Here is a 17,766-nt window from a genome sequence, read left to right on the forward strand (position 1 = left end):
GAAAGTGAAATTGCTGTAAATCTTCTGCCACCTGAGGGATTATTATCCCTTCCACTGAAATCTTGTAAATAAACAGTTAAATCCCAAAACACACTCAGGATTTCAGGTCACTTCCTCTTACACCTGCATGTTGTCATTTCTGAGAACAAAAGACAGAATCTTCCTTTGGTCTAATCGTGTGGTGGGAAGTAATTCCACAGATAAAATAAGGGAAGATAAGGATATTGAAGGGCCACACATACGTGCATATGTTTCAGCTGTAATAATGAGTCAACCTTGTCTGCGGTGGGCCTTGCCAAAACTAACACAGGATCCTTGAGCAAAGCAGCAACACCCTGGAAGGCAACCAACACATCTACACGAACATCTGCTGCTGCTGACGTTTCACTGAACACGTGGAGCCGATCACACTGACTGGATTTAGATTCAATAGGAAAACAATGGATCAATGAATTCATCTGACATTTTACACGTGCTTAACCCTTCTTCACCAGCATGGAATGACATGGAGCTCTGTCACAGGTACGGTTTCACTGCTCATTTTCAACATCACGCCGAACTTAATTCAAAAATCTGTCAATCTAAAGTAAAACTTAAAGTGGACCAAGCTGTCTTGTGGAATAAGAAAGAAAAACAGCGTCTGAACCTGTCGGCGCTTGTCCTCAAATGACTCGGCCACGCGCAGTGCAGCCTATAAACAGACACTTGTTTTGATTAACATGTCAACTTTAACTTGTTTTACTTGTTGGCTAATTCAATTTTATTTATTTAATTAAGGGGCCGAATTGCTTATAGTTTAATTAAAAACTGTCTCGTTTGATATTTAGAGACTGTGGGGCAGTATATTTTACGTAAGCCACCGGGAAACCTTAAATTGGCAGTTTTGTCAAGGAGGTTTCGTTCCGGTTTTACGCTTTGCACTGTAGAAACACGACAGCCTGTTAACGAGGAGACGAATGCTCCGAAATCATTATATCTATTCACTCTATATATTTTTTTAATATCCTATTTTATCAATTTATTTATTTTAATCAATATATTTATTGCAAGACAACATTAGAAAGTAACCACAAAAATGTTGGTTTATAAAATCTACAGCTAAATGAGTTGACCGCTTCATATTTGCTGCTGAGTGCAGGTTCATTTATCACTGTGCTGATGTGTTATTGTAAATACCTGGCTCACCATTCAGGTGCACACCCTGTTGTATCCGGGTGTCCTCACCGGGAGAGGCGGGACTAACGCAGCCTTCTGTCAGTCTCATGACACACACACAGCTTCACCACCTCAGACATACATGCATTTACTCATGAGTCAGAAGAAAGACGTACGTGGATTTATTTGTTCTTCTCATGTTATCTTTTGACTTCTCGATCAACTGCAGGACCACCCTGAAGGGGACAAACCTGTAGGTTGCCATGGATACCCTCCCATTTGGTTGGACGGTCCACACTGGGGACCAGAAGGGAGATGACGCTGGACTGTTGAAGGAGGGGGTCATCGACAACACCACCAACACACACGTCCACGATCTGTTTCATGAAGATGCACAGGTACGATAAGATGTAAATAAAACGTTAGAGGTGAGAAATGTGCCTTGATATCTTAAATATTACCCAGATTCATGGAGATGAAGCCAATCTGATGAATACGACAATGAGTTTCTTATTTTTGTAAATTAAACAATTACAGGAACCCTAACAAACATCAGATATAGATTTACCATCGCCAAGGGGATTGTGAGATTAAAAGGTGCAGAATACCTGAGGTGCAAGTGTAGGGGACGTCTAAATTGATGTAGTTACTGGAAGGTGTCCAGTTGTGACTAGTTTTTAAAGGAGAGAGGCGAAGTGAGGTAGTGTGGAAGTTTCCTCAGTAGTTTTATAAATGAATAACATGAGATGACTGTTTCCTCTTGCATTAAAACTTAATCATTAAACCTAGAAGTCACTCAGTAGAGTTCATATCTCTACCAAGACCGAACAGTCCCCTTAAATTCAATCAGGCCCCATTAAATTTCACTCACAAATATCAGTTTCCTATATATTCCTGATTTCTTTTTTCATCAAGATCCCTGAATTATTCCCTGAGAAATTGGTGAAATGTAAAAATAGAAAAACAAACACTATCTTGCAATTTTAAAGACGGTTTTGTGCTAATCTGTCCAGTAGTTTTTGCATAATCAAACGAACAGGGGTGAAAACATAACCTCCTTGGTGGAGATACTAAATCATCTTTAGATCTTCCAGTGCTGTACCGGTTGTGTTCCTGCGTTTTCAGGGTTTCCAGCAGCCGAGCCAGCCGTGGTGGAGGATCAAGGTGTTCGTGTGGGAGCCGGTGCGGTTCGGCACCTGGGACGGAGTTTTCACCACCTGCATGATCAACATTTTCGGTGTGGTTTTATTCCTGCGCACTGGCTACCTGGTGGTGCGTTCACACTAACCCTTACTCTCCATATCTGTGCCTGTAGACAGTTCTACAACCATATCCAGTGAGACTCTCACCCTCTTTTAGAGAGAAGCTAAAAAATATAAAGAAATGCTATAATTTAAAAAGACAAAATCTGTAAGGAAAATGTTTGGTGTGTTAAAACAAATGATGAAAACTAATCCTGATGTCCTCAGTCAGATTTTTTCCCCCCTGACATCAGATGCATCCATAGTTTTCGTCTTTCGTCACTGTTTCACTCTTTTGTAAAGGTCACAGAGGAGGAATAATAACAGGAAACGAGACAGATAAAAGGGGACAGACATGTTTCAAAGGTCCTTGGACATCAAACATGGGACAGTGCAGTTCATTGATCGCTACTTTAACCCCAAGGTCACCGGGATTTCCTGTTGTCTTTAGTTATCCTTAACATCAAGGCCACAATCCAAGTATGAGGAAGTGAAAATTATTTGGGCAGTTCCCTCTTGTCAATATCAATTTTAAAGCAGCAAGTGTGCGGTATAAAATAAAAATTAAAAGTTATTGTTTTCTTTCAGAGAACATTGTAAGTTTTGAACATAGTGCAGCTTTATCTGGAATATACACATTTTTACATTATATCTACGTTGAGTATGCAAACAGCTGTATTAGAAAAACTAGACAAACACTGAAAAAATATTGGGGGAAATGTGGAGCTATATCTGTATATAGCTAACAAAAATATAAGAATAATAGAAATGATAGAAACCGCAGATTTACATTAACAGTAGTAAGTGCATTCATTAGTTTCAAATTTTTCTCTTTTTTTCTTCCAGGGGAACACAGGTGTGCTGCTCGGGATGCTCCTGGTTTCCTCGGTCGTGCTGGTTGCCTTAGTGACGGTGATGTCAGGGATCGGAGTGTGTGAGCACTGTGGTATCGGGAGCGGAGGAATCTACTCCATGATCTCCACCGTCCTGGGCGGCAGGGTTGGGGGCACCATGGGCCTCCTGTATGTCTTTGGACAGGTGAGTATTTATGAAGGCTGATATTTATATTTGTTTGTGTGAAGTTTTGTGTTTTATGATGTGACTTTGGCTCTGCAGTGCTCGGCTGGAGCCATGTACATCACAGGTTTCTCTGAGTCGGTGGCAGAGCTGCTGGGTCTGCAGACTCAGTGGGCGGTGCGCGGCATGTCGGCGGCGGTGCTGCTGGCCCTGCTCGGTATCAACCTGGCCGGCGTCAAGTGGATTGTCAGAATCCAGCTGCTGCTGCTGGCCGTCCTGGCCGTCTCCACGCTGGACTTTGTGGTTGGAAGCTTCACGCACCTCGACCCAGGTAGGATTTGGGACGTAAATACTGATTTAAAGGGTAAAAAGGCAGACGGTTACTGACATTGTGGTTAAGTCAGTTCAGTTCTGCTGTGTCAGGCCAGTCTTTGTATGAGTATTTTCAAGTATATATCATGATCAAAAATAATCTTCAAATTATTCAATGATATAATATTACTACATCAACCGAGGAGGTTATGTTTTGATTGTTGTCTGTCTGTCTCTCTCTCTCTCTCTCTCTCTCTCTCTGTCTGTCTGTCTGTCTGTCTGTCTGTCTCTCTGTCTGTCTGTCTGTCTGTCTGTCTGTCTGTCTGTCTCTCTGTTTCTCTCTCTGTCTGTCTGTCTGTCTGTCTGTCTCTCTCTCTGTCTGTCTCTCTGTTTCTCTCTGTCTGTATGTCTGTTTGTGTCTTAGCAGGATTGCGTAAAACTACTGAACCTATTTTATTGAAACTTGCTGGAAGGTTGGGGTATGGCCATGAATTTCTCAGTCTAGATGGTCTTGGCTCTTTTTTGTTTCAGGTCTGCACAGTAGTTTGTATCAGCATGACATAAAAGTTGCAGAGCCACTGAAATAGTCAGTTGACAACAATTTTGAATGTCTGACCCGCTGAGACCAGTAGGTGGTGCTGTAGTACCACTTATTTGATCAGTGCCAGTCTGTATCCTGTGCGCTCTGTACACTTTCTCATCATACTGTGTGTGTGAGCTCTTGTGCAGCTATCTTTGTGAGGACCAGTTTTAATCTACAACCTATGGAGTGAGGACATTTTGAGAAAGTGAGGACACTTTTTGACCCCCCTTTTAATGGACTGTTTGGGGGTTAAGACTTGGTTTTAGGGTTAGGGTTAGAATTAGAGTTTGGATATGGTTAGGCATTTAGTTGTGATGGTTGAGGTTAAGGTAAGGGGCTAGGAAATGCATTATGCCAATGAGTGTCCTCACTAATATAGAAGTGCAAACGTGTGTGAGTGTGCTTGTGTGCGTGTGCCATGTCTGTCTCGCTTGTCAACCTTTTAACCTGTTTGCCTACAGTAAAAAAAAATATTTCCCCTCAGTTTCTGTTCCCTGTTTTTCAGATGTTCTGGTTTAAGCAGGTCCAAAACTGGCATTGTGTTCTATTGAGTTTTTTTTTGTCTGTCTTTCTTCTTTTTTTTTTTTCGTGGTGAGGAAATGTGCCCTTTTTAAGTATCTTGTATTCTTTTGCCGGCTTCAGGAAGTCCTTCCCTACATTTCCTGTTCTCACTGATTATCAACGTCCTGTCCAGTAGGACGACAAAAGTGTTTCACGAGTCGAGCCGGTGCTTTTGTGAATAAAGCAAGAACACACAATTTTACTTTACTTTACGCAATAATAGTAAGAGAAAACTCACTGCACACACAATAAAACAGGCTTAGATGGGTTTCAGACCACCTGTCCTATACTGGTTATTGTGGTTGATTCTTGCATGATCTAGCTTTAGTACTATAGTTACCTCTGTGCCACTTACAGCACAGTTGGTAGAGTAAAGTTTGCCGTTGCTGAAGAACTGTGGGAGAACCAGGCGTATAATGGCTTCTCCAGGTTTTTCCAATTAAGAGCTGCTGTGTGTTTTGCGGTGACCTCATGGCTGGCAGTGGACCAGCAGGTCCCCGAGCTAGCTGAACCAGCTCAGATTAGCCTGCGCTCGCTGGACACCGAGGCACATCCTGAAGGATGAAGAGCCGCTGCCAAAACCGTGTCATAGTTTGATAACATGTCCCCTCTGTAAACACTTGGTGAGAATATAGTCATGACATGTTTCAGATACCATTGTACATCATTACGATATTAAGGCATGTCTTGTCGGCAAAATGGTGCACGACATCAAAATGGCATATTGGCTCATCCATATTCTCAGGAAATATTGGCATTTTAAGACAAAGCTGGTCAAAGGTTCACATTTTGAGCTGAATGGTAGAAAATATATGAGCAAATATTTTATAAGTTGATTTGGAACAGTTTCTAGTTTTAACCATTATTTGCTGCTTTTCTTCCATTTTTATAAACGGTAACTGTAAACTGAATAGCACTTCACAGAAAGGCTAAAAATGCAGGATTAATTGTAAATATTCAGAAATATATGATATAATTATTTTAAAATATTTGCCAGAATAATCAATACAGACAAATATCTAATAATCTAATTATATATTTCAAGGCTAAAAATGCATGATTCTGTTTATATAGATTTTTGTTTGCGTTATCATCCAAGGTCTCAATGAGATGATCTTTCAAACTCTGATGCTGTTTCAGTCAGTTAGTTTATATATATATATATATATAATGTACGTATATGAACTCTCACTTGTAGACTGACCTGGCTTCCTCATTTCTTCAGGCATTAGGATCTGCTAAGTGGCTTATAATGACTGCATAACTTTGACAGGTGGAGTTAGATTTGGTTACTGCACGGCTCCAACAAGTAGAACAGCTCAGAATAGCGTTTTATCTTCCCATGTGGGAATCGGGAGGAGATTAAAATTTTCCAATTGGAGAGTAGTAAATAATTTAGTCTGGTCAGTAACGCTGCCAAAGTATTGTCTCTGCAACTAAACAGTTCAAGTCCAAGCCGCTCTGATTGTGGTGCTTAGATGAAATACAATCTGACACACATTACTCTGTCCCAATACTTGGAGCGTATTCCCTACACAACAGGAAGCCATAATGTTCTCCTCGGGTCTGGAGTTTAGGGTGTTAGCCAGACTCACCCACATTTTTGGAAAATGAGGAGAGGAGGCCGGAACTGAGATCTGAGATCTGAGGCTGTGGCCGCGACTCCAGGGACCGCCACACTTCACTCTGTGATTCTACGGTAATATATGGTTCTCAATCATCCCAGCGGGACATGCCCCACCTCTGCAACATCACAGCCTGCCCTGCTCCCCATGCGCAGCAGTTTATAGTGATTGGTGTCGGAGAGTAAGAGGTCAGTGAGTCAGGGAGAGAGGCCTCAGATGCTCATGTAAGCTGACTACACATTCCAGTCGGTATCAGAGGAATGCTGAGCTCAGAGAGGAGCCCCACTCTGCCTGTGCACTTGCTGTTCAACATACACACTGAAATGTGGGTGCTGTGGTCTGTAGATGTTTTTCAAAGCTGGGTTAGCAGCTCTGTGAGGACGTCAGGAGATACTTTGAGCTAAACGCTAACATCAACATCCTGCATGCTCTCAATGACCGCTAAAATGCTGATGCAGGTTTACCACGGACACCGTCTTATTTTAGAATGTTAGCATGCTAAAATGAGCCAATTGGCACCAGCAATGTAAAACAGCTTATTATCATGAGAATGCCAGTTGAAGAAAAAAATGAGAATGAGTAAAGTAAAAGGAGGAGGATTAGAGTTTGGAAACACAACGCATTGGAATCATTCCAATGAATTGGGTGCTTTGGATGTGAAGGAGACTTCCTCCTGGAGCCTCGACACTAGTGGTGATGCTGATGAGGAAAGGAGCAGGAAGTTGGGATGTCTCATGAAGGCCTCTGATTGGACGGTTGAATTGGATTTAAGTGTCCATTCAGATGGTGTAGGGTAGAGGAGAGTCACTAATTAATCACGGTACTGAACCGACAGCTGATTGACAGGATGGAGAAAGCACATTTTAAACTCTGGCAGATCACAGGTGATTGGCTCAAGGCAAGCCTGTCAGGTTGTGATTGGATGAAAAGAAAGAATGAGCCGGTAGAGCGTAGAGAAGGCGGAATCTGTGCATGTGACTTTGGAGAGATGTAAAGTAGCGTCATCCAATTCATCTTTGTTTTCTTAAATCTTTGTGCAGGCCATACTACAAATAAGAGCTTGGTATTGGAGGTGTGAGTTCCCACATAAAACGGAAAACACAACTTCAAAGGCATTTTTCGTAGCTTTGTCCACAGCTCTTGAGATCAAATGCTGAAACTCTGACAGTATTTCTAAACATTGAATTTGTGTTCATAGAAACACATTTTCCTCATAAATATGTGAACGCCCTCAACTGCAGAGAGTTGTTGGATGTTGGAGCATGATGTAGTAATATGGGTGGAGAGCCTGTGGTGCAGACATGGACACTGACTGGCCTGGATTTGTTAGATTGTGATTGTTTGCACAGAGGGCGGTCGCATCGGGTCCCTGAGTGAACAAGAGTTTGGGCTCCCAGTCCCGTTTGATGTCGAGTTTTTGTAGCCTCCTTAAATTCCTACACTGGAAAATATGTGCACAAGGAATAACTAGTATAACCAAGCTTTTTCTTGGTTTTGGCTTTTGACTAACACAAAAGAGAAAGAAAAAAAAGTGCATGTTCTCCCTCTCTCTCTTGGTCTCACTCTCTGTCTCCCTCTCTCGCTCGCTCTCATTCTTTTCTCTCAAACTTGGAAGCTGTTGAGCTTCTGAAAAGGGCGGCGACTTCCTTTTGGATAAACATGTCATTAATCTGACAGAACACATTCTTTCCCATCGCAAGATAACCGAGGGGGAAATGTCCGGTGTTGTAACACAGGCGGGCCCGTCAGCCTGCAAGCTTTAAATGGCCCCCATCAGTGCAGAACAATCTCCCTCACTCAACCACCAAACTGACCTAGACTCAACAACCCGCACTCATCTTTTATACTGCATATTTTTAAAGTGAATTTCTACCTATTGTTGTCATTTGTTTGATTGAAATGCACACGATTTAATCTCATATTCTGGACATGTGATCCTAAAACTTGTTTAGTGTGTTTAAATTGCTGGGAATTGCAGATCTATCCAAATAGGTTCCTGAGAGTTATAAAGTATAAAAGTTTAATAAGAATGTTTTTTTCAGACTCCAGCTTCCCTTTGTGATGTACTTATTGTTAAGCCTTTGTGTCTCTAACTTTGCAGACATGATGGGATATTTTCCAAACCTATAGTTTCTGGTATCTTACAGGTCTTTCATAAGGAAAATCCCCTGGTGCAGACATGATGTGTTCACATTTCCCGTTTTTCTCAATTTCTCCAGGAAGTGCAGTGTAAAAAAAACCCATCACTATTAAGCATCCTGGACAAAAAATTATGACTGAATAGAAAGAAAATGAAAACACCACTGCAGTAAGCAGCTGATTACATTACATCATGCTGTAGCTGGAAGGAGAAATAGAGGCTGTAGTCTGGCACTACAGTCATTGGGGAAAAAGGCTGATTTAAAAAGAACAGCCCAAGGCCCAACGGACCCTTGTGAAACCACATTTAAATTCACCAGATCCAGATTTTTATTTGGATCTGCAACAAATTGCAGTCTCTTTTTTCATTTATATCCATTAATTATTCTCTGAGATCTCAAGTAAAATGTTGAAAAGCGATAATAACAAATAAACTGAAAAAAGCATTACTGGATCCGCCCCCTGATCCAGATCTGCAGCAAAATGTATTGAGTTATGCCCCGCCCCTCCACAAAATCTCATGAAAATGGGTTGAGTATTTTTTTTTATCCTGCAAACAAACAAACAATAGCAGACGGAAACATAATGTTCTTGGCGAAGGTGCTATTCAAATATTGTTTATACTTTCTGTAATTTATTCCACATAATGTGATGCAAAAGAGAAAATTGCCATTTTATATTTATATCTGCAGTTGACATGTTTATACTCACCTTGTCCCGACCTAAGGGTTAGTGCTGATTTTCATTGTTTGCTGCTTCCTCTTCTTTCAGAGCATGGTTTCATTGGTTATTCAGCCGAGCTGCTCAGCACCAACACAAAGCCTGATTACACTCCTGGAGAAAACTTCTTCACAGTATTTGGGGTCTTCTTCCCTGCTGCTACAGGTGATTAGACCCCACAGTCACCTTTTATTGTTAGAAAACGTGTGCTGTTAACTCTCCCATTCTTGCAGCTATATGGAATATTAAAAAATCCTTTTGTATTGTAAAGTATGTTGTGTACATTTCTGTGGTTTTTCTTTACCCGTGTGTGTGTGTGTGTATGTGTGTTCGTAGGGGTAATGGCAGGCTTCAACATGAGCTCAGACCTTCAGCGGCCAGAACACAACATCCCTGTGGGAACGCTGGCAGCTCTCTTCACCTCGTATGACAACAGCCCAAACACACTCCCAAACAAACGTATACAACACAGCGATATTGTAAAAGACAAAAAAAACACAGTGAAATAGTACACAATGAGTTATATAAGACTACAACTACAGTAAGGGTGCACAGACAGACCCAGGTACCGTGAATGTAGTTACACGAATTCTGGAAAACCACCAGAAAACTGATTATTTCATAGAGTTCTTTAACTACATTGTATGGATGGTAGGATTCATCTTAAATTTAGTGGCAGCTTATAATAAGGACGGCCTTTTCTATTTTCACCAGAGAGAATAAACATCCCACATTCCCAGCATGACTCTATCTGTCACTTTTAGAGCTGGGATGACACAATTTTCCTATTAATAGTGAGAAAGGATCCGTTGTTAATAGTTCTGCGTGGTGTACTGTTGGTGACCCGCAGGTGGTTCCTGTATCTGGTCTTTGCCTTCCTCCTGGGGGCCATCTGCACCAGAGAAGCTCTGCGCTATGACTTCTTGATCGCAGAAAAGGTAAACTCCTCTCTTTGTTTCCATCCTGCCCTGTGAGAGAGGCCCTCTGGCAGCAGGGTTGAAAGACTGTATATATTTTCTTAAATAGTTGAGATGTAAGAACCTTTGACCCTATTTTTTTCCCTCAAGTGGACATTTTCATGTTCAAGCTAGGCAGATGTTTGGTCTGCTCATCATGAAACATTTTTCACCTGCATTGTTTTTGTAAGTATTCAACAGAACTTGTGTACCCTGGACCGATTCCCATGACCACAGTCCCCAGACCTCTACCCACACATGCCAATAGTGCACTGCAGGTGCCAGAGGAACAAACTGCACAGACACATAAGAAATCATTGAAAATGTTTAAAAGCGCACCATCTCAAAGTGAAAAACAACAACATCTGGATCCGCCTCCTGATACGGATCTGCACCAAAATGCCAGTGGTTCTTCCCCAAGCAATTCTGCATCATTTCACCAGGTCTTGCTGTAATTGGTCTTGTAGTTTTTTGCGTAATCCAGCTAAATAACAGACAAATAAACAAACGCAGATGAAAACATAAGCCCCTTGCTGGAGGTAATAACGGACTGGAAGATACAGCTCATGTAACATAAAGACGTAAAAAAGCATTTAGACAGGTTTAACGTAGGATCTATGAATTTCAGCAACAATGGAGCATGTGTCAGGCTCCATATGGACAACTGATGTGAGGAGGACAGGGTAGATTTACATAGAGCAGAGCTGAGTTCATATAGGGACACACACACAGGAAGTTTTTATTAAAGTGGGAGGAAGTGATTGAGCTGCGATGAAGAGCTGATCAATGAGGTTTTCTGATGCTGCTGAGTCATCTGACAGTTTGTGTTCTAGTCGATGTGCATCGGCCAGATATGAGGCAGAGGTTGTTTTAGTATGAATGAGCTCAGCTGGTGGCGGACTACTTCTCACCATATAACAGTTTAAAACAGCAAGACTGTGATCAATATATTATCAAAACTAACCCATTACACTCGCTCTATAATGAAAACACAATATTTGGCTGTAACCCTCAGTGCTCGGCTCTCATTGTTTTCACAAGGAGCTGTCTGCAGCGGAACTGAACTGGGTGTAGCTGTTGTGCGCTCTCGACCCCACCCCATCCTCTTCCACCCCTCTGTTTGTTTTCCTTCTTCCTCCAGGTCTCCTTGGTGGGTTTCCTCTTTCTGCTGGGCCTCTACGTCTCCTCCCTGGCTTCCTGCATGGGCGGCCTGTACGGAGCACCCAGGATCCTGCAGTGCATCGCCCAGGAGAGGGTGATCCCGGCTCTGGCCTGTCTGGGAAAAGGGGTGGGTGGATGGATGAATGGATGGATGGAGCCATGAGGGGAGGGATGACTGGATTCACATTGACAGCTTGCTGGCTATAGACTCAAGTGTAGATTGTTCAGTGAGTGAATGTGTTTAAGAGTGAGTGCACAGTAATTACCTGCTGTTAACCAAGTTTAAACTGTCAGACTAACATCTTTATCTGATGACCTGGTTTGGAGTGAGTTGATGATCACAGTCAGTAAAACCTGATGAAAACCCAGTTCTGCTAAATTCATCATTTTGGCATTTTACGGCCTCAGACACAAATCCCATCAGAGCTTGTAACACTGGGTAACCTGGAGTGAATTAGAGAAGGATAATTTAATTTCCTGTTTGGAAATAATGTTTTTCCTGAACCTTAGTGTCAGATAAACACGCTGATGTATTTTTAATGCCTCTGTGTGCAGTAGTCTTAGTGAGATTACTCAGCTTTTTCCCAATTTATTCAGTTTCCACAGTTTTAGACTTTATTGCCGTTTGCAAAAACATGAGCACCATGGAATTTTTGTGCAGTTCTCCAGTTAGGTTTAAAACTAAATGTAACCATTTAAAAGTAGTAAGAAAAGCTTGTACACTTTTTAAAGTATATATATCAAGTTAATTTATCCACCTTTGAAGTAGTTTGACAAAATAATTCCAAATTAAGTTCCGCTTTTTTATGTCTCCAAGCCAGCAACAGCTCTCAGGTCGACTGTCCCGTTCTTGTGAACACGATATCGTAAGAAAGCCTTAAAGGAACTGTTCAAATTAGTTTTTGTACAAATGTTCATTTGGACTCAAGGATGACCTGAGTATAATTTGGTGGTGAAAGGTCATGTTCACCTTACAAAGCACGTTTATGGTCTTGTGAACGCAACATCCCCGGAGCACCTTGATGGACATTCTTCAAACTTGGTACAAACATTCACTTTGACTCAAAGATGAACTGATTAGAATGTGAGTGGTTAAAGGTCAAAGGTCACGGTGGCCTCACAAAACATGTTTTTGGCCTCTTGAACATGATGTCTCAAGTCTGCCCTTAGGAATTTCTTTTCATTTTAACCAGTTGTCACTTTGACTCAAATATGCACTGATTAGATTTCAGTGGTCAAAGGTCACAATGACCTCATATGAATCTGGAAAGAAATGGATGTGAACTAAAGCTGCATTGGTTAGCAGAGGCATACAACCACAGGGCGGTATTTTTAGGTGGACCTTTTTTTTTAACTGTATTGCACTAGCCCTGCACTATACTGATCACAGACATTTATAAATTGAACAGAAATAAAAATAATCTCAGTATTCACTGTACCTTCAAACTACAACCTCATAAAAAGGGCATGTTTGTTTTTTTCTAGCTCAGACAAACAATCCCCGGGAACTGAACTACACCTTTAAATGTTTTTTCATTAACTGAATTCTTATTATTAGAATATTAACAGTAATGTTGTCCCTGATTAAGAGTAACTGGCATTTTGTATATAAAAAAATGTACTAAAGATGAATGTACAGGGCGTTGTGATGTCTGGACTCAAAAGGAAGCAGTGACACGACTACCTAATTATAATGTGCGGGCTGTTCTGTAGAAGTGCGTTCAGTGGGCTGACCGCATTACAGCCAAGACTTACGACTCACTCCTGCTACACACACGTTGTCACGTTGCCGCTCTGACCCCGTCCACCCCAGTGTTCCTCAGACTACCCTGGGACAGCAGCAGCGCCTGACCTCTCTCAGCGGGCTGGAATGAGGCCCCAGACATCTTGGGCCAAATCAAAGCATCAGAACAAACGCAGGAAGGGCGACGGGCAGGGCTCCGCTCCGCTGTGTGCTCTGGAGGGCCGCCAGGCACACTGCAGTGCTCCTTAAACTGTACGACAGGACCTGGGAAGTGAAAGCAAAAGGGTTATCAAACCACATGCACTGCAGAAAGCACAGAAAGAAAGCACTAGATCTTAGAATTTTGAGGCCAACTCAAGAAAAGATTTGAAGAAAATTCCCTGCAGTTGTGCCAACCATTTGTTTTTGTTCTGATCATTTATCTTTTATAATTCTAGACAAAAATGAACATTTTGAGCTAAAATATAACAATTTCAAATAGTAACTATTGTTGTGTCGCTTCTCAACAGGGTTGAGATGGTAAATGGTAAAAATATACCAATTTACCATCTAACCAGTGTATACCAAATGCAAACGTTAGATTTTTCACTCATTTTCTTTTTGCCAAATGAATATATATAAATATACAAATATGAATTATCTACCGGACACTCAGCAGTCACTTGGTAGACCCGCAGGCTTGGTGAAAAGCCAGAGAATTCCTCTGTAGACCCCGTTGCATGACCTCCACTCTAAACAAAACTTTTTTGATTTTGTGTCTCTCCATCATACATTAACTGCTAAGGGTAACTTCACAAATTAGACTAAATAATGTTAGTGGAAGCAAGTTATTTCTAAGTTAACAAAGCCATTAAATATTTTTTGGTGACTTTAATTAAAACTTCCTGAAGTCAAACTCAAATAACCTTTTATTGTGGAGAATTCTCTAATAGAAAGATTAGCATCATTTCTGAAGTGGGACTGACTTTCTCATGGGCCTTGCCGATGTCCAGTGTCAGGTTAGCGTGTGAGTAATGACTGAACGTGGCTCCTGACCAACCACAGGCCACATGAAGTCATGAGAAGATTTTGTGGAATGGTTTATTTAGTTGTAGTAACAGAAACATGAACTTGTATTTTGATAGTTGTTTACTAAGATCTTAGTCATACTGAAAGTATATAAAATGCACTATATTTACAGTATATATGTGTGTGTAAGACATGGTATACTCATAAGTAAACTTCCCAGGGCTAATTTCTAATAAATCCAAATATCATTGAGAGGAAACAAATGATCTCTAAAGATGCAATATTAACTTTCTGCTGGTTTGGTTTTATTTAATTCAAATGGTCAAAGGTCACAGTGACCTCAAACATGAGACTGGCATAAAACCACCATATTTGTCTTGTGTGGTGCAGCTGTCACTAACCTTACTGTGTTGATCTCTCGCAGAAAGGCCCAAACAAGACCCCGGTGGCTGCCATCTGTCTGACCAGCCTGCTCACCATGGCCTTCATTTTCATCGGCCAGGTCAACGTGCTCGCTCCCATCGTCACCATCAACTTCATGCTCACCTACAGCTTCATCGACTACTCCTACTTCAGCGTGGTCATGACCTTCCAGCTGCAGAGCAAAGAGAAAAGGGACGCCCTCACCCTGGCCAAGAGAAACCAGCGCAGGTCTGCCAAACAGAGCTCCAGGCCGCTTCTTCAAGATCCTCTCCCCAACTATGGGAGCGGAGGCGAGAGTCCGCAGAGCAAAGGCACTTTATCGGAGTTCACCAAGGACATGGATCGGATGTTTCCCCCTGTCTCAAATGTTGACGCGGGGGCTGAGAAGTCCTTTTCTTTGCAAGAGTTGAGCAGCCGAGGAAAGAGCAGAAAGGCTACTGCTAAACAGACGCTGATGGACAGCTTTGGTTTGGACTTGAACAGAAACATGTTCTCAGAAGAAGAGAAAGGAGAGGAAACAGGTTCACCTCCGCCATACGAGGAAGCTGAGGTGCAGCCTGGAAGCGGTGAGCCCAGAGCTAGAGAAGAGTCGCAGGTCAAAAACTGTACAAAACAGGATTTAGGTGCTGACCATCACAACCACAACACAGGTGATTAGCTTTTCCACTGAAACATTAGACAACTATTTGTACCTGTTTTTCATGACCCCCTCATTTTATTTAACATGTTCAGGTGCTGAAGGTAAAGCAGAACAACAGAGCTTCGAAATCAAAGCCATGGAGGATTCGATCTACGCAAAGTTCAGCAACCACTGGATCGCTCTCATCGGGGTTCGTTGCATATTTCTTTTTGTCCTCATGGAATTATTACTGATAGTTGCAGAACTCAATGATTTAGCTTAATATATCATTTGTTTTCCTTTCAGGCATTGAGCTCTTTAGTGATCATGTTTGTTATCCAGTGGGTTTATGCCTTGGCAAACATAGTCGTGGCCTTGCTGCTCTACTTCTACATCGGGAAAACAAGCCCCGGACTTCCTATAGGTGATTGTTTCACTTAATTTTCATTCATCGCTTAACCCAATAATTTGTATTGATGCTGGTAAAAAAAAATTGATGTTTTTGTTGCATGGACCAGTATATTAAGAAAACATAACTTGGAGGTAAAAATCCATGACAGTAACTAATTGTATGTGCTGCTTTATAGTGTTTCTTGCTTTGATATTTGTAGAGGAATTAGTGACCTTAGTACTTAGGTCTGATTATCTGTTCAGTTGTTACCAACTACACTTCATTAACATGCATTTTATAAATTATGAAGCATGAAGATTTGATGCCCGTGCTCCGTGGTTATTTGACCTGGTAACGTAATCACACACATTGCTGGGAGTTTCACTTGCGGCCTCTTTGCCTGAAAGGCTGGCAGCTGTTGTGGCTTATAGGATTTCTGGAATAGCTGGATGGGACACTCTGCATCTGACTCGCCACAGTACAGTGTGCCAAGAGCTGTGAGTGTCAAACACTTGTTGCACAGGTGGTCGATGAGATGGTGTGTGTGTGTGGGTGTGGGTGTGGGTGTGTGTGTGTGTGTGTGCGCGCGCCACTCTCTGTTACTGTTACTCTTGCGCCTTCTGTGCTATGTTACAGCTTCAGAGATTTACACACCAAGCAAGGTCTCCAATGTAAATTCAAACTTAATAAAGTATTATTTTTATTCTAATTACCTCTGTCATTGCTGCTTGTCGGTCTTTTAGACAGAAACTTGGTGGAAGGGTTGGCTACAGGCCAAGGAAGAACCCATTAACTTTTGGTGTGAGATATTGCCAAAGGGGCAGATCCAGGATTAAAATAAAATCATTTTGCAAAATACTTGATGGAAAAATCTTTGAACAAGTATAAATAGCAGTTTGCAGAGATTCTGTGTACATGGTATTTGTATATAATCTCAATCCATGTGGTGATAAAGTGGTCTATCAGGCTTGGCAGACGTATGAACTCTTGACTAACCTTCTAATTATACAGTTGTCTTGTGCAGCTACAATTTGAATGAACTTGTTGAGCTCATTTGTACATGTATTTGCAGGTATTGCAGCTCGATTCAGCTTTTTCACGTGGCTCAAATCAACTCTGAATAGTATTTGCAGGTATTGTGTGCTTGTTGTTACATTACAAAATCACCATTAATGAATCAGGTTATAATAATAACATTTAAATGTATTTATCTGTACAGATCATTGCTAAAAACAGGCTGAATCTTGAGTGATTTTTCTTTTTTTTTTATTGGTTCTTCTATTACAAGGTCATAAAACATTTCATGAGGAATTCTGCTTGTAATATTTTTTCAGTAATATGGTATTTTCCATAAATGACTCTTCCATCCCAACCTTACCGTTTTTCTCTGCACTGGTTCCCTCTCCTCCAGGGGAAAAGGATCTCCCCGGGATGAGGTCATAGTGACGCCCTCTCTGTCCGGGGTCGGGCTGAAAACCAGGCAGCTGACGGAGGAGAATGCTGACTTTGCCTCTCGCCACCGCTACCACCAATCCTCATTCATCGTGTCTGACAAGATGGTGCAACCTCCATCACTCCGCTGACTGAATCAGACACTGCTCCTGTTGCATGTCGTACAGCTGACAGCCCGAAGCCACACTTTCTGCCTCAAACTGTGTCTCATGTTGTGCCACATTCGCTATCACAGTGACATTTAATGGCACCACGCTGAGGAACTCTGAACTGTTTCTAGAGTTACAGTGTGTGTGTGTTTGTGCAAGAGAACGAGAGAGATGTCTGAAAAAGTGGACGTAGCTGGAGTTTGTCGTTTTTTTTCTTCCATTAAAGAAAATATTTTGTCTTAATATACTTTTATTTTATTAACTTTTACTGATATATCACAGTCGGTGATTGTCAGATTATTCTATTGCTGGGCCACCTCCAGGACGTCCAGCCAGCACGGTGCTGATGAGGAAAAAAATGTTATCCTTTGTACATGCAACACATAAAGGTTTAATAAAAAGACATAAACTCAATTCTGCACGTCTCCAGTCAATAATTGTTTGGCTGAGGTTGTTATTGTGCTTTTCTTAGTAAAATTGCAGGGTTAGGGTTATGGTTATATGGTACTA

The 17,766-nt window shown here is 41.6% G+C and overlaps 1 protein-coding gene across 3 annotated transcripts; it reads left to right on the forward strand.

Moving 5' to 3' along the window:
• The first annotated feature begins 116 nt into the window (after nucleotides 1–116).
• slc12a8 (solute carrier family 12 member 8) lies at nucleotides 117–17,670 on the forward strand. Of its 3 annotated transcripts, XM_035173717.2 has the most exons (14): nucleotides 117–522; nucleotides 1,385–1,553; nucleotides 2,281–2,427; nucleotides 3,243–3,434; nucleotides 3,513–3,744; nucleotides 9,405–9,518; nucleotides 9,690–9,777; nucleotides 10,204–10,291; nucleotides 11,451–11,597; nucleotides 14,647–15,295; nucleotides 15,378–15,475; nucleotides 15,571–15,688; nucleotides 16,728–16,788; nucleotides 17,067–17,670. In XM_035173717.2, the coding sequence occupies exons 2-14, from the start codon at nucleotides 1,419–1,421 to the stop codon at nucleotides 17,236–17,238; spliced, it is 2,241 nt and encodes a 746-aa protein (XP_035029608.2). In that variant the 5' UTR covers nucleotides 117–522; nucleotides 1,385–1,418; the 3' UTR covers nucleotides 17,239–17,670. The 3 variants fall into 3 exon arrangements, with proteins under 3 accessions (XP_035029608.2, XP_035029609.2, XP_035029610.2); XM_035173718.2 differs by lacking the exon at nucleotides 117–522 and having other exon boundaries at nucleotides 1,289–1,553; XM_035173719.2 differs by lacking the exons at nucleotides 117–522; nucleotides 1,385–1,553 and having other exon boundaries at nucleotides 2,281–2,392.
• The last annotated feature ends 96 nt before the right edge of the window (nucleotides 17,671–17,766 follow it).

The sequence above is a fragment of the Hippoglossus stenolepis genome, chromosome 13, assembly GCF_022539355.2.
Source record: "Hippoglossus stenolepis isolate QCI-W04-F060 chromosome 13, HSTE1.2, whole genome shotgun sequence".
NCBI classification, from domain to species: domain Eukaryota; kingdom Metazoa; phylum Chordata; class Actinopteri; order Pleuronectiformes; family Pleuronectidae; genus Hippoglossus; species Hippoglossus stenolepis.

Excerpts from the sequence above, each read along its gene's own strand:
- slc12a8 (XM_035173717.2), top strand. The coding sequence starts at position 1,419 with ATGGATACCCTCCCATTTGGTTGGACGGTCCACACTGGGGACCAGAAG. Across the intron at positions 10,292-11,450 it reads ACTTCTTGATCGCAGAAAAG|GTCTCCTTGGTGGGTTTCCT; the intron begins GTAAACTCCTCT and ends TTCTTCCTCCAG. Across the intron at positions 16,789-17,066 it reads ACTCTGAATAGTATTTGCAG|GGGAAAAGGATCTCCCCGGG; the intron begins GTATTGTGTGCT and ends CCTCTCCTCCAG.